Genomic DNA, 15,026 nt, shown 5'->3' on the forward strand with positions numbered 1-15,026 from the left:
ATTCACGAATTCGAAAAAAAGTCCCTTCCTATGCAATCTGGCAACTACTTGTTGTCTGTTCAAATTTGACATGTGACAGATTAGCTCCACCTCTTACGTTAAATAAAAAAATGCATTCTACGTTCCTCCAATGAGCGACCGAGTTTCTCCCATGTGTGTATTGTTTAAACTGCCCAAAGCAAACGGAGTTTGTGCTAGCAAAAAAAGTTCTCAACAAAGTCATGGCGGCCGCCGTGTCCGTTAATGCTGCTGCCAGAGAGGAGAAATCTTATGCTGGGCCCAATTTCTCTGCCCGTCCACTTTACGAAAACTATGACCAGGTAGTCGACCAGGGGGATTGGGTGGTGGGAGAATGCAGAGAAACCGATGTGGACCACCGTGATGAAAATGCATCCCCGGGTAGCGACTGCCAACGAAGGGTCGAGGATGAACTGACGGCGCTTTGCCCTGAGGAGATTGAGAGGCGTTTGGAAAGAACTCGAAGAGAATTTTATAATCGTCGGAAAATAATAATTAAGAATTTGCCTGCCGATATCACCAACCAGGCAAGTAGCTACTGCCCTATTAGTGTCACAACATAACAATTTAAAAACGTTAGTGGGTGGAAGTAGTCTGGGAGTAGCCAGCCAATGAATTAAGTTCTGGGTTCGTATGAGTCATGAAATTAGCATTAAATTGCTCTGAACAAGTCAGAAAAATATAATTATTAAGTAAACCATGAAGACTAAGCCATCGCCTTGGCGGGACATTTATTTAAAATATGGTGAAAAGAATATAGAGTAATCTTTATAAGCCTGGTCTCTCAATTATATTGACTTGGCCAGCAAACAGGCTAGCTAACGATGGTTAGCGAGCTGAATTAGCGCCGCAGTTAAGTCTCACTAATTAATTTTTTTTGGAGACGGGTGTGTAGCACAACGTGCAGATATACTTCCTCAGTCATGATGAGAAAACGCCCAAAGTCAAGTCACTGAAATTACTTTACACGGCCAGGACTCAAGTTAGTATTCTGCCGTGGTGTGCCTTATAACATGTGCGTGATTTTTACGACCGGGCTAGGTTGGAAAGTTGATGCCACCTAGTCTGGGTAAAAGCATCTGACAGAATTCACCCATACCATGGGGGAGTAGCAATTAGCCAACAAACGATGTAGTATTATCATATTTTTTGTGCCGTCTGTTCTGTGTTCACCGAAACTCATTTATCACACTGCTAAGATGAACTGTTTGACAAACTAGTCAAAAGTTAGCCTCGCTAGCCCATTAGCTTGTTCGCCGGCATTCTAGAATTTATCAACCCAAGCTAGTATCTTGTAGGGCACATAGCTTCTCGCAGTATGTAACTTTTTTGTTTAAACATCTTCAGTTCAAATTAGTTATTTTTTTTAGTTTCGCTGTGAGCAGTTAGTGTTTCAAATGGGTAACATGAGGTTTTTGTGTCGCGTACTTCGCTCACGAGATGGCATTTTTTCTGGGAATATGCTTGATCCGTGGGGAATGGATGGTGCGTGCGCATGCCATTGTTTGTATGAGTGCGTTTTGGGAGTTCCAGATGGGAACGGGAGCTGCGCGGGTTACAAAAGGTTGAAGGCGTTGAAACAAAACGCAGCCGCTTTCACCTGTTTTAAAAGAAAATGCTCGACCACATAGTGATTTTTTTTTTTTTTTGGAAGCATCAGTATGCCCCCCCTCACCCCGCCTTGCCCTATGCAACCTTTACGCACCCTGAGCAGGCTGCCCTCGGTTTTACACAGGCCTTTTTTTTTTTTAGAACAGTTATACAAGGTGCCACAGAGAGTGTTATGAAGTTTTGCAGTTTTTTTAAAATGTTAATCTGCCCCTCATTTGATCAGTCCTCCTTTATGTGAGGTTTTTAGTGTGTGTGTGGGAACAAAATCCTTTCAGATCCTCATCTGTTTGATCATGTCTTATAAAAAAGCATCCAAATATAACATCCAAATTGAATTCTGGTCACGGATTCATAGTAGTTCAAAGTAATTGGATAATTATTATTCTGACCGTTTTAGACATGAACACTGATGCAAGCTTATCTAGTCACCATAGCATTGTATCCACCCCTGCAAATCCCACTGTCTTAATTATTTTGGCTTAACAAATGTTTATTCTACTCCACAGAAGTAGTGGAGCAATATTCTCTCTGATTTTTCTTTTCAATGTTTATTTAGGAAGTGCACGAGCTGTTAAGCAACTATGACCTGAAGTACTGCTTTGTGGACAAATACAAAGGAACAGGTGTGTGTGCTTGGCTCAGCAGTTTATATACTGAAATGGATGCATGAGTTCAGTGCTGTTTAGGACCAGGTGTTGGGACAAACTAAAATGATTTACCTTGAGACTAACATTTTCCTAAAGTCCCTTAATCTCCCATCATGCCACTATTTCTGTCTGATGGCTGATTCTATCAGGTTTGAATGGTTTATAAACAAGTCAGGCTGTTTTCTTTTTTTTTTTTTTTTAAATTTCTTTATTTTTATTTTTTAGCTTTTTGGTTGTATGTATGTGTTTATAAATTTAGCATGTGGTTATTGTGTACTGATATTATTGTGTCTTTCAGCGTTTGTCACACTCCTTAACGGTGAACAGGCCCAGTGTGCCATTAAAGAGTTCCACCAGTATGCCCTCCGTGACCGGGAGATCTCTGTGCAGCTGCAGCCGACGGACGCGCTGCTCTGCATCGCCAACCTGCCCCGGGCTTTCACCCAGCAGCAGTTCGAGGAGCTGGTGCGCCCGTTTGGGAACCTGGAACGCTGTTTCCTGGTGCACAGCTCCACCACTGGCCATTCCAAGGGCTATGGCTTTGTTGAGTACATGAAGAAGGACTCGGCGGCGCGGGCCAAGTCGGAGCTTTTGGGTAAGCAGCTGGGCTCGCGGATGCTCTACGTGCACTGGACCGAGGTCGGCTCGCTGACTTATCCCATGCTGCACTCGCGTTGCCTCTGTGTGGACCGCCTGCCCCAAAGCCTCCTCAGCGCCCAGGATTTACGCAACGCTCTGGCTGACACGCACGCTCCAGTCTTCTGCCAGGTCTGTACTGAAACACACACCTCTGGTCTCTCGTATCCAAACCCTCATATCCATGTATTGAAACTGTCATATATCCCAGACTGCACATGTTCTCATGCCAGGGCTGTCAATTTAATGTGTTTTTTTTTTTTTTTGTCAGAATTCAGTCAAATAATTATAGCCCAAACTGGAGTACTCTAGAACAGCGCCAGTAAATCAATAAATTCAAATCTTTGATTGTTTTAAGTACATTCTGGCCATCTCCCTTACATTAACTATAGTTTAGGCACAGTTTAGGCACAGTTCCAGTGAATTTGAAGTAAACGAATACAAATTTTATGAAACTTTTTCTGGTTAGTCTGACGTAGTTTTGAACATTTAAAAGTACAAAAAACGGAATAGTGGAAATGCCTTGAGATGTGATAAATGAGATGTGATAAATCACATTTTTAACAGTCAACCCGACTGTTAAAAGTTGTGATTATGATAAGACACATCATCTCATTATTTCTGGGGCTTTTCTTTAGATGTCGAAGAACATGGAATAGATCGCTTTGTATGTCAGTATTACGTAGTATGAAATTATCCTTAGACATACCCTATAGCAATATAGTGTTCTGTCAGACTCCTTTAACAGTTTCTCTGGGAACATATTGTATTTCTGTATTTCAAGAGTGAACTTTTGTTAAGTTCTAACATGACCCAGTAACGTATGACTAACAATGAGACATGCTTTTAAATAGAGTTTCCTTCAAAAAAAAGAAAGAAAGGAAAAAACTGCCAGATGGCTCGTTTGATAAAATATAGATTATTTTCCTCTACTGTTGGCCTGAATCTAACTTTAATGGAGGTACATTAGTTTTTAATAGCCATTAATGAACTAAATGATAGGTTGGCAGTTCTCCTAGTGGATGGTTTTAACTCTTTACACAGGTTATGAGGTGAACTGAGAAGTCCAGCCTTGTGGAGTATCACCAAACTGTAGTTTTGTCAAATTTCGTGTGGGTAGCTAGTTTAGGCCTGAAGACAGTGCACTACTGGGAACATTGCATGTCATTTGTGTTTTTCTTTTTGCTGTAAGGCCACAGCAACCCAAAGTATAGTTTTCTTTCAATGTAAATATCCTTAATTTGGACTACATTTGATCAAATGGGCCTACTTTACTGAGGTTATTGTCAGCAAAGCAAACAATGACCTTGCATTTTAAAAAAAAGTATTCAACACAGGTATTGATGTTTTATGAAAATAAGAATACAAACTTCAGTATATCAAAATATTTGACAGACTTGAGTATATTCCCTCCACGCTGACAGGCATGATGATGTGCCCCCTCTCACCTCAGACTTCCGTCCTCCTCTCTCCCCGGTTAACCAAATGGTGGAATATGGAGGGAATACATTTAAGTCTGTCAAATATTTGGATATGCTGAATTTTGTATTCATATTTTTGCAAAACATTTTCATTACCTGTGTTAGAGATTTTTTAAAATGTAAGTTCTTTGTTTGCTTTGCTCTGCTGTACAAAGATAGACATTCTCCTTAGCTTTAAATCCCATCTCCTCTGGGTGTTTTCAAATTTGAATGTTTGGTAACATACGACAATGTTAAATTAAATAATTTGCCCCCCCCCCCATGTCAACACAGTGTTTTTTTTTTTTTATCTAATGAAAAAATATATACATGCCTAAAAATGTTCAAGATGGAAAACTTATTCACTCAAGCTGTACTTGTTCCTTTCATTAGGTCTGTCCTGGTGTGGGGATTATGAAGTAGCTTGTGTTCTGTTTCCATAATCAGTTGGTTGGTGAATAAATGAATATGTTCAGGCTATAGAATCAGATCTGTAACTGCACATTTGCACTGTTTCCTTTAGGGAGAGATGTTTATCATTCAGGCTGTCCTTGTTTTTGTTTTTTTTTGGGGGGGGGGGGGGGGGGGGGGGGGGGGGGGGGGGGGGGGGGGTCTAGACATTATTTAATTCTAGTTCCCTCACCTTTGCCCTGCTTTTCCTCTGGCCTCACTGAGTTTCTATAGCGATGAGCATGGAGGGTTTCTATGGCGATGACCACCTGACTGTAGCAGGTGCTGTCATTCAGCGGGCCTCTGGCCTTTGGGCCTTTCTGGAATGGGAGAGAGAACTGCTCCATTTTGAACATGTTGAGCACACACTGCTCTCTCTCACACACACACTTCTGTGGAGCAGTGTGTTATCAATGCTCAGTCTTTGTTTAGGAAGGAAGCACCTTTTTTCTGTCAAATGATACTGCTACAATTAGAGCACTGACTTCAGTTATATTTTCATATATATATATATATATATATATAATAAAATCAGGGGTTTTTTTTTCTAGCATTTAGTGATTTTGAGGAGATTGTACTGTATATAGTAAATCATTTTGCTTTTTTTTTTTTCTCTCTCAGTTTCTCTGTTTAGCCCTAGACATTTTCAGGAGAGTTTGGTTAGCTTTAGCATAACAGTCTGTCATATCTAAATTCCTTGTGGCTCTAAGGTTATAGCTCTCATCTATGATTGTCAAAGACATTGGTATTGTGAGTTGTTTTGTTCCACTTACTGGATCAGGATCCAACTTGATTTAGTTCATAGGCAGAACATGTCATGAGTTACATGTGATACTGCTTTAACTCTGCAGCTATATCATAATGAAAAGAAGCTGTCTGTTTTTTGGCACTTTTAAAAAGCAGGGCCTTTGAAATTTTGTCCAGTCAAAGGTGGAAGTTGTTGGTTATCTCTTGATGACTGTTTGAGGCTTGTATGTATAAAGGCTAAAATTTTTGTTTACCCAGGCAGCCATTCGTGAAATATATTTAGCGTTCAGATAGACACGTTGATAACCGTTGAGGTTGATTGACATCCAGCTGTCGGATAATGAAAACGTTGTTCATGTCGGACCCATTGGTTTATGCAAGCACCTTAATCTCTCGTGGCTTTAGGAAAAAGTACACACTGTTTTAATTTGCTCCTGCTTGTATCCAGTGGCGGGCAAAGAATGCTTAACAAGTCACTGATAAGAATAGTAATTTCTCAGTTTCCTTTGCCTCGAATCATAGCAGGTTGCTGTCATTAACTTCCCCAGGAATCACACTGACAGTTTGTTTGTTTGGCTGAAAGCGACCAAATGTTCCATCTCTCTCAACGTTTTATTCGCGTCTTCATTTCCACGTCAGCTCGCCCAGGGTCAGGACGGAAGTTTCCGTCGGTTTGCGGTGCTGGAGTTCCCCACGGCGGAGATGGCGGAGGAGGTGCAGCGGTCAACAGATGGAAGGGTCCTGGGCGGCACTCGCATGCGTGTCTCCTTCTGTGCCCCCGGGCTTCCCGGCAGGAGCATGCTAGCGGCTCTCATTGCGGCGCAAACTATGGTAATGCCCCTTCTGTTTTCCATTTTAGCCATGTATTACCTCGAGCCTCCACCATCGTAGACTCTGTGCTTTTAAAGAAAAAAAAAAAAAAGAAAGAGAAAAAATGTTTCTCCTCTTTTTTTCAGGCTTTGAATAGAGGGAAGGGTCTCCTTCCAGATCCTACCGCACTGCAGATCCTAACTGGCCTGAGTAACCCCGCAACCCTCAAGATGCTGCTCACTCCCCTTCACCAAGGCCGTAAACAAGGTGAGTGTCTGCTGTCTTCCTCCTGGAAGGCGTTCTCAGCATCACTAACCAGTGAACTAAATCCAGGGTCTCTGGGGAGTCTACAGCGGTACTTCTGACTTCATCTGATTTCCAGTCCCGATTCCTCGAAGGACCGCATTTATTTGTTCCACTTGAGCACTCCAACACCTGATTCAAGTCACTGAAGGCTTGATTGGAGAAGTTCGTATTGAACTCGAGCCAGAATGGGCGGTTTAGTTTTTTTTTCCTTTGGCGTGAACGTGTGGAAAGGAAGATGATGTTGGGGAGGGTAATTGGAGCAGGGGCAGAAACATCCTGGTAACCATGATCTCTGTCTCTGCAGGTCTCCTCGGGGCAGCCCCAGCTCTGCCTCTTCTGACTAACCCCGCTCTCTCTGCCGCACTGGTCCAGCTGCTGCTCCAGAATCAAGCCCAGGTACAACAGGTATCTATTTCTCGCTCTCTCTCTTTTTTTTTTTTCCCTTCTTTTTTTTTTTTTTTTTTTTTTAACTCCTCCCTCCTCCACCACCACCATGCCTCTGTGCTCCATCATGTCCTTGAGCTGCTCATCACTGGAGTCTCTGTCTAGTTTAATCTTCTCTTTCCCCTTCCCAGCAAGCTCTTTTAGGTAATCCCCTTCTTTGGGCACAAGTCCTGCACAATAAAGAGAATCGGATACTTCCCTGTGTGAGTGGCAGTTCTGTGTGAGTGTGCTGTTGTGATGCCGTGTATTTGTGGTGGTGTGTGACCAAAGCCTCGGTTTGCAAAAAAAAAAAAAAAGAGGAAAAGAATTTGTTGACTGGAATATCAGCTGCTCCTGATACATTTCCTGTCAGGAAATCCATGTCAAAAAGAATCCATGTTTTAGTCTCCATTCCTAACATTTTGTGAAATGGGCTGTCAGAACATGCACTTTTCTATAGAAGAAGACGGAACACGTAATAGGATTTGGTGTTTTAAAAAAACCTAATCTTCTCAAAGTAATCCAAATAGCATTTTTATGTAAAAGAAAGCGTAAAGGTGGAAGATGTGAATTTCCTCGGCCTACATCTTAACCATAGTATTGATATGACGAGCAGGTCATAGATGTGGAATGATCCCATTCTTTTTCTTGCTTATTAACATGTGTTTTTAAAATCCTGAGGTAGGTACTTTTTAAATTTGCTGTTGCCTCTGCCGTTGTATTTGACCGTTCATCCAGGACTATTTGAATGTCATTGCTGCACAGGGTGTGGTTCTCTTAATTAGATGGCTAGCTTGAAGTATGTGGTGTGCTTTAATAGGTTTTTTTTTTTTTTTTTTTTTTTCAGCGTTTTTGTTTGAGTTTAATGAAGTGATCTCTTCTTGCAGACTGGATTCCTGGGAGAAACCCCTCTGGGCCCCCTGTCTCTTCAGCAGGGAGCTAACATTCTTGGAGATCTACCTCAAGGTTGGTCAACACAAACAAACCAAGTGAGAGTAGTTCTTAGCTTTTAAAGTCGAGTTAACATTGTGCAAATGCAATTTTGTGTAAACAAACGGCAACCGGAGGCAGGCGTAAAATTGCTGGCTAAGACTCTGGAAGAAAAAAAAAACGCCTGTCCCAGATTACTAATTAGTCTGCTCCCAGCTCCTCTCTACCTATGTGTCTTCCCCATAAAGTCCGTATCAGTGTGTGTGTGTGTTGTGCGTATATTGCTGCTATACCCGTGTCGCTCTGGCCCCAGGTGGCATGGCTCCAGCCCTCGGCCTTCAGACGGATCCTCTGGGGCCCATCAAACCCCCCAGCCTGGGCCGATCACTGGGGAGAGAGCCAGAGTCGCCCACCACGCCATGCAGTTTCCCCCCCACCTCCTCTGCTATTCTACAGGGCCTGAACATGCCTGTCCTGGGGGGTCTGCTAGGAGGAGAAGGACCCACTCTGCCAGGGGTAAGATTTTTTTTTTGTTTGCTTTTTTGTTTTGTTACTGTTTGTTTATTTATTTATTTTTTTTTCCGTCTTGGAGACTGTACAGGCGCTGCTGTTTTTTTTCAAAATGTGCTCCGCTCCTGCATCTCTTCATCTAATTACTCATTTCGACTGCTTTTGTTCTTTCCCTTGGCTTGGCTTTAAAATGTTGCTTCTCCTGGGCTTTTGATTTGGAAACATTTGATCTATGCAAATGCGTGGAAAAAGGAAGCGGCTGGCTGAGGTCATCACAATGGTGATTTGATAATGGAGCCATTCCTCTTTGTTAAAGATGTTCTTTGAAATCTAACGCATAACGTGTCCAAGCAATCAGCATTGTATTTCTGGGGAAGTACAGCACTAATATGAAGCCTCATGCTCTTGGAAAATAATGAATGCAACTCAAACAAAGTTGTGCATCAATTTGAATTTGATTTGAGTAACAAAATAATCCGAGGAGAAAGCGCTTGGGGGATTTGTGTACCGAATGTAATGTCGGCCAGGGCCTGAGTTTTCTTTGCTTGCTCTCTTTAAAGGGATCAATTTTGGGGGATCCTCCTAAAGAAGTTGGGGTGTCCCAGAACCCCTTTCTCAACGCTCCTAGTATATTCCCCTCATCAGGTGAGTGGTGTGTGTGTGTGTGTGTGTGTGTGTGTAGGTACGCTGTTAGCTGATTTTGCATTCTGAGGGCTGCAGTGAATCCAGCTGCATCACATCAGTATGTGCCAATCTTCTTTTTAGGGGCCAGTTCCAGACCACACCCATACAGGAAGAGGCCAACGCTAGGCAACATGTCGAACCAGCGCAGCGGCCAAAGTTACCACTCTAATTACAGCCTGCGTTACCAAGACTCCTATTCCCCTGACTACCCACCTTTACATCAGGTCAGTTGGTGCTCTTAATTCCACTTTTCCTTTGGTGTACCTTTTTTTACACTGGTAATGTGAGCATCCGTCAGGCGAACACAGAAAGATGAGAGTGAAGACAGTGCTTTGTAACGCTGATTGTGGTAATGGCGAGTGAGGAGCAGCAGTTGTAATATTTAGTCTCCTGGTCTCTCTTCAGGACCCCCTTTCTCATCTGTATGAGCAGCAGGAGACTCTGGAGAACGCAGCACTCCCTGGCTACGGGGTGCAGGTACGACCGCGCCTGCCGGGCTTTTCTCAAACCACGATCCTGCCCCAGCCTCTGCAGCAAGGCAGCTGACTAACACCTCTCTCTCTCTCTCTCTTGCGCTCTCCCTCTCTCTCTCCAGCATTCAGGTTACAGTGAGAGGCCATCTCCGTTCAGCTACCCACCAAGCCCCCCCCGCTCCTCTTACTTCAGCTTCGGAGCCCCAGGCAGCATCCCCTCCACTCAGCTCAATAAAGTAAGTCAGCACCGTTCGTCTGCTGACGCCCTGTCTGGATGCATTCAGCACCACTGTCTGCGATTGACTTAGATCCCTATCTGTGTCTCTCTCCTTGCTTTCCAATGCCCCCACCCCCCCTCACTGGATCTTATCTCGGGGGTCTCCAACTAAAACCACTTTGTTGTACTAGACTGGCTCTTACTGCTCATGTGATATTTGACACAGTTATTGATTGACTCAGGCCGGTCAGGGCTTCAGAGGGAGCAAGGTTATGAGAATTGAGGCCCGTTGGGTCGTTGAGATGCATTACAGGCCTAAAAATAAGACTCGTTTTTTTTATCCATCCTGTGTAATGAGGTATAAGCTATATCTGCTTTTGAAGGTTGCATCTTTGATCAGTCCTTTCTTTTATAGAGGTAGAGGGGTTTTTCAGTAGCCGTTGCATTAAAAGTGTATGTGTGTGTGTGTTCCCCCACAGGCAGTAGGAATGCCTCCTGTCGCCCCTTCCAATCCGTACTTGTCAGCGCCTGGGACAGGAATGAAGGTAGAGTGGGTGATTGTTGGGCTCATGGTTTGGTCACATTTGTGTGTCTCTCTGTCCTTTCTGTGTACACCTCAGTGCTTGTCAGTGTGGTAGGTTCACTCTGGAAGGAAACATACAAATGTACACCTTGTAATGCTCCTCAGAGACATCAGCCTGCAGTCAGGCTGGATCTGTGTGACTTTGTATTTTTGGTTGGTTGTAAAAGTGTGTGTGTGTGTGTCTCTTTTTCTCCCTTCTCCTGCTGGTCCAGACTCCGATTGGTGGACAGAAGCGCCTGTTTTCGCGGTTGATCCCGTCTCCCGAGCCCAGTCCTGAGGGGGGGTATGTGGGCCAGCACTCTCAGGGCCTGGGGGGCCACTACGCCGACTCCTACCTAAAACGCAAGCGCATTTTTTAAACCGCGGATCAACACGCTGCTCTTCCAAAAAGATAATTCACCCATAGGCTGAAAACTTCCATGTGTCCGCCAATCAGCCTGTGAGTTTGGACTTTGTGTTCAGTTGTGTTCAGCTGAACGTCGCTGCTGGAGACCCCCTGCGGGATACAGGCTGTGGGGCAATAGCGTGCCAGCCAAAACGAGAGCTTTTTGTTTTGTTTTGTTTTTTGTAAATATAGTTTCAGTTTGTATGTAAATTAAGTTTTAATTTAATTTTTTTTAATTTGCCTTTTTTAGTTCATTTTATTTTAATTTTTTTTATTATTATTATTTTCCTTTTTCTGGGGTTATCCTCATGTTTAAACACAGCAGGTACCTCATTCAGAGAGGAAATGGGTCAAATCCCTCCCCCGCCCCCCCCCCCCCCCCCCCCCCCCCAAAGTCTCATTTTAATTTGTAGTTCTGCCTTCCTCCTCTCCCCTTCTTTTTATTGACCAGTGTGCCGGTTTGTAAATGAGGTTTCCTTTTATTCTTATTTGGCCTCTTGTCAGTTCTGTATATAGTTGTGTAGTTTTGCTGGAGGGATGGCCTTTTTTTTCCTCCCCCTCACTTTTGGGGATTTGTAAAACCATAACTGGATTTATGAACTGGTTTTTTTTTTTTTCCATCCTATATGATTGGGTTTCTGTAGGGTTTTGTTTAGTACAGCAGTCATGGTAGCTGTCTGTCGTCCCCCCACCCCCACCACACACGTCCCTCACTACTTCACGTTCATACGTGTCTGTCTTTTTCTCGTTTCCCAACTAAAAGTCGGATTTCAGCTCCTCTGGCCCCCACCTCGCACCACCTCTCCCGCCTTCAGTTTTCTCCCTCCATTCCATCACAGTCAGTTAGTTTATTATTTTCTGCACTGAATGTTGGGTGTTTTCATGTTAATTCGCCTGTCTTCACCTGTCATCTCTATGGTTTCTCTCAGATGTGTTCCCACTAGTTCTACTTCCGTTAGTTTAGTTTGCCCCCCCCCCCCCCTTCCCTTTCCTCAGCTTTCTGTTGGTTGGTTTGTTGTTGTTTTTTTTCCTGAAGTAAGTGTGTGTGTGTGTGGTGCAGGATTTGCTGTTGTGAAGTGTTAGTGTCTGCGGCCTTTGTCACGCGCGAGTGGCTCCGTGAGGAGGAGGTGCACGGTGGTATGTCTTTACCTGTCTGTCATCAGACCAGAGGTCTGCACCGGGGCTTAGCAGACCTGCTGTGACCCGTCTGTTCCCCTGCTGCCTGAAAGCCCTCTCTCTCGTGCAGACACACACACACACACACACACCCCGACACACACTCGCAGTGACACTCACACGCCAACATACACACACTCGCTGCTTACCCCTCTGTGCAGCCCTACGTGGATGTCTTTTCCCTTTTTGACCAGCAGAGGGAGTCTTATTCCTTCAAGGAAAGTCCTTAAACCTCCAACAGGTTTTTTTTTTTTTTTTTTTTTTTTGAAGGGGGGACTTTCCTGCAGGTTTTGCTTTTTTTTTTTTTTTTAAATTCTTTTTTTTGTGCTGGATTAGCTGACAGTCTGGAGCAGGCCGGACCTGTGCGCATATGAGACGTCTTTGATTGTCCAAAAAAACCCGTGGCCGTTCACAGCCGTGCCTCTTGATCGGGGGTGGAGCTGCACAAACTGGAATATGATTGGTGAATGACTGAGTACTAGATGTGTGTGATATATTAATCTGGTTGACATTTTGATTGTGATAACACATTACCTCTGACTTTGTAACGCAGCTTACACTGGAACAATTGATTTTTTTTTTTTTTTTTTGTGCCTTCAACCTGGCAGTGTTCACTGTAATCTTATATTTCTGACTGTAAGCATCTAATACATTTAATTTCTGTGTTATTTGCTGTGTACAGACTTGAGCTTTATTATATTTCCTCTTGAGTCCTATACTCTTGTCGTCCTATTTCTTTTTAGTCTGTGATGAGATTGCAATGACTGCTTGTGCGCGTGTGTGTGTGTGTGTGTGTGTGTGAGTGATAATATGAGGTGAAACATCTGTCTCATGGTAATTGATTCCTTGTGTGCTCTATGAACCAAGAGGTTCTGCTGTATGACAAAGGAAAAATCTTCACTATTCTTCTTTTTTTTTTTTTCCTTTCCTGTAAAAATGACCTCTGAATAATTTACCCTGTTTATAATCTGTACAGCTCTGCAGCGCTCTCTCTCTTTTTTTGTGAAATGTGTTTGAGCAAGTAAATGTTATTTAAGCGCAACTTGTCTTGTGGACCTTTTTTTTTTTCCCCCCCAGTCACGTCTGTCATATCCATTCTGACTACAGTTTAGCCTCATTTATTTCACTGTGTTTGAATAGAACCAAAGGGGTTCTGTTTTAAACCAGTATCATAAACAATACAACTCTCCTTTATGGACAGCAGCATGTAGCTGTAGAGAAGCACTGGGCCATAAAAGCTGAGTCATTCAGGTACAATATGCTGAGGAAGGGTTCCTTTTTTTTTTTTTTTTTTTTTTTTGAGATTAATGAGATTCCTGGTTCTGTAAGTACGCCATCTGCACACCCATAACAACTGACACTATCCTTGGCTCTATTTCCGTCACTTAGGTAAAACTGTGCCCTGAATATTAACATACTTTTTTATTTTTTTTTTTTCTTTTAGGGTTGAAAGCATAGGGGTTTGTCTCGATATTGAAGTGGTTTGGGTTTTTGGTTTTTTTTTGTTTGCTTTCTAGTAACCGTAGAACTGTCATGATGTGAAAATGAAGCATTCGCTTTGCTTCATGGAAGTGGAATTGGAGAGACGATGTGCGGACAGTGTGCTTTTGTTTTTGAAGTAGTGCTTACATCGCTATTCCATCAGTTTCGACTGCGTTTTGTTTTGGGGAGAAAAATGACTTTCCTTTGGTTAAGAAATGTCAGGTTTTCAGTCTGGGCTGGCGGTAAAGGAGATTTAAAAAGGAAAAAAAAAAAAAACGCCAAATCATAGGTCAGATGTGGCAGTACTTGTACTTTGTACTTTGAATCGGCAAGAGCTGTATGCGCTGTGATATCAGAAAGCCCTTTTTTTTTCCCCTGAGAGGTAGCTGGCCAGTTCTAATGAATGTTTCCATAAGAAAGCCATCTTGGCAGTTTCACCCTTTTCCTCAGTTAAAAAAAAAAAAAAAAAAAACTCTTTCAGTAACACCTCCGGTATAACTCCCCCCACTACTCTGATATGGATGCTTTCTGTTGGAACCTCCTTAAAGAGTTAGTTTTGCTAATGCTTCTGAAGACACTATAACTCAGTGCTTCAAATGTCAGCTGTCCATGCTAACTGAAAGTGAAGTTATTGCACTCCCTCAGGCGTTCGTGCGTGTTATTTTGCCAAGGCGCAAGCAGTTTCTGCCTCAGGAGCAGAAGCGAAACCCCTTGCGGCGCTACACGGCGTGCTGAAGGCGATAACCTGACCGGCTGTATTCAGACCGGCTCAATCCGGATTTGGCAGCCAAAACCGTGCGACACAGCCAGACCTGGCAGATTCGAAAAGTCAGGGCGCACCCATACGGTCAACTCTAAAGGTTGAGATATTTAAGATAGGTTTATTTATCAATAAATTCAAACCCCAACAGTGAATTATATCTCTGCAAACAAGTCAAATGTCAATACAAAAACTCATCTTGAATGGTAGAAAGCAACTTAAAAATTGGGTTTAGGGGAGGGAGACAACAATGTAGCGACTCTTTGACATTATCATTCAGGAAGAAAAAAAATAAGCTAAATGTCAACATCTTCCTTTTCCTGTAGTTTTGCCCCATGGTTCTTCCTTCTGATGGATTATGCGGGGGAGGGGGGGGGTGGCAATATTTGGAAGCCGTGCGCCCTCAAAAGAAAAAAAAAACAAAAAAACCCAAAACAAGTCATCATGGAATGATGTTTATTAATGCATTGACTTCCTATTGCCCAGTATTTAGTGGGCAATATTGTGCCCACCGTCTGTGCCCTTCACCCCAATTACTCTGATGCAGAGGGATAAGGAGCACTTGAGACTCTACACATTTTGCATTAATTAGGCTAAAAGATTGCAGTGATTGGCTGACCACTGGTGGGTCTATATGCCACCACTTGCTGAGTACTGCGCAAGCTAATCTCTCCAAAAAAAAAAAAAAGTTAACCACGTCATCGATGAGGAAGTACAT

The 15,026-nt window shown here is 43.1% G+C and overlaps 1 protein-coding gene across 5 annotated transcripts; it reads left to right on the forward strand.

Moving 5' to 3' along the window:
• The first annotated feature begins 221 nt into the window (after window positions 1–221).
• Window positions 222–10,864, forward strand: raver1 (ribonucleoprotein, PTB-binding 1). Of its 5 annotated transcripts, none has more exons than XM_030790697.1 (15): window positions 222–545; window positions 2,186–2,252; window positions 2,575–3,044; window positions 6,209–6,400; window positions 6,526–6,646; window positions 6,990–7,090; window positions 7,261–7,332; window positions 7,996–8,074; window positions 8,352–8,554; window positions 9,109–9,193; window positions 9,314–9,456; window positions 9,638–9,709; window positions 9,828–9,941; window positions 10,402–10,467; window positions 10,718–10,864. In XM_030790697.1, the coding sequence occupies exons 1-15, from the start codon at window positions 222–224 to the stop codon at window positions 10,862–10,864; spliced, it is 2,256 nt and encodes a 751-aa protein (XP_030646557.1). The 5 variants fall into 5 exon arrangements, with proteins under 5 accessions (XP_030646557.1, XP_030646562.1, XP_030646558.1 ...); XM_030790702.1 differs by lacking the exon at window positions 7,261–7,332 and adding an exon at window positions 7,722–7,724 and having other exon boundaries at window positions 9,109–9,197; window positions 9,321–9,456; XM_030790698.1 differs by lacking the exon at window positions 7,261–7,332 and having other exon boundaries at window positions 7,996–8,084; window positions 8,338–8,554.
• The last annotated feature ends 4,162 nt before the right edge of the window (window positions 10,865–15,026 follow it).

Source organism: Chanos chanos, chromosome 13 (assembly GCF_902362185.1).
Source record: "Chanos chanos chromosome 13, fChaCha1.1, whole genome shotgun sequence".
In the NCBI taxonomy this organism is placed as follows: domain Eukaryota; kingdom Metazoa; phylum Chordata; class Actinopteri; order Gonorynchiformes; family Chanidae; genus Chanos; species Chanos chanos.

Bases quoted from the DNA above. Each gene is read 5' to 3' on its own strand.
- raver1 (XM_030790697.1), top strand. From the start codon at position 222: ATGGCGGCCGCCGTGTCCGTTAATGCTGCTGCCAGAGAGGAGAAATCT. The intron at 6,401-6,525 runs GTAATGCCCCTT...TCTTTTTTTCAG, and splicing joins TCATTGCGGCGCAAACTATG to GCTTTGAATAGAGGGAAGGG. The intron at 9,710-9,827 runs GTACGACCGCGC...CTCTCTCTCCAG, and splicing joins TCCCTGGCTACGGGGTGCAG to CATTCAGGTTACAGTGAGAG.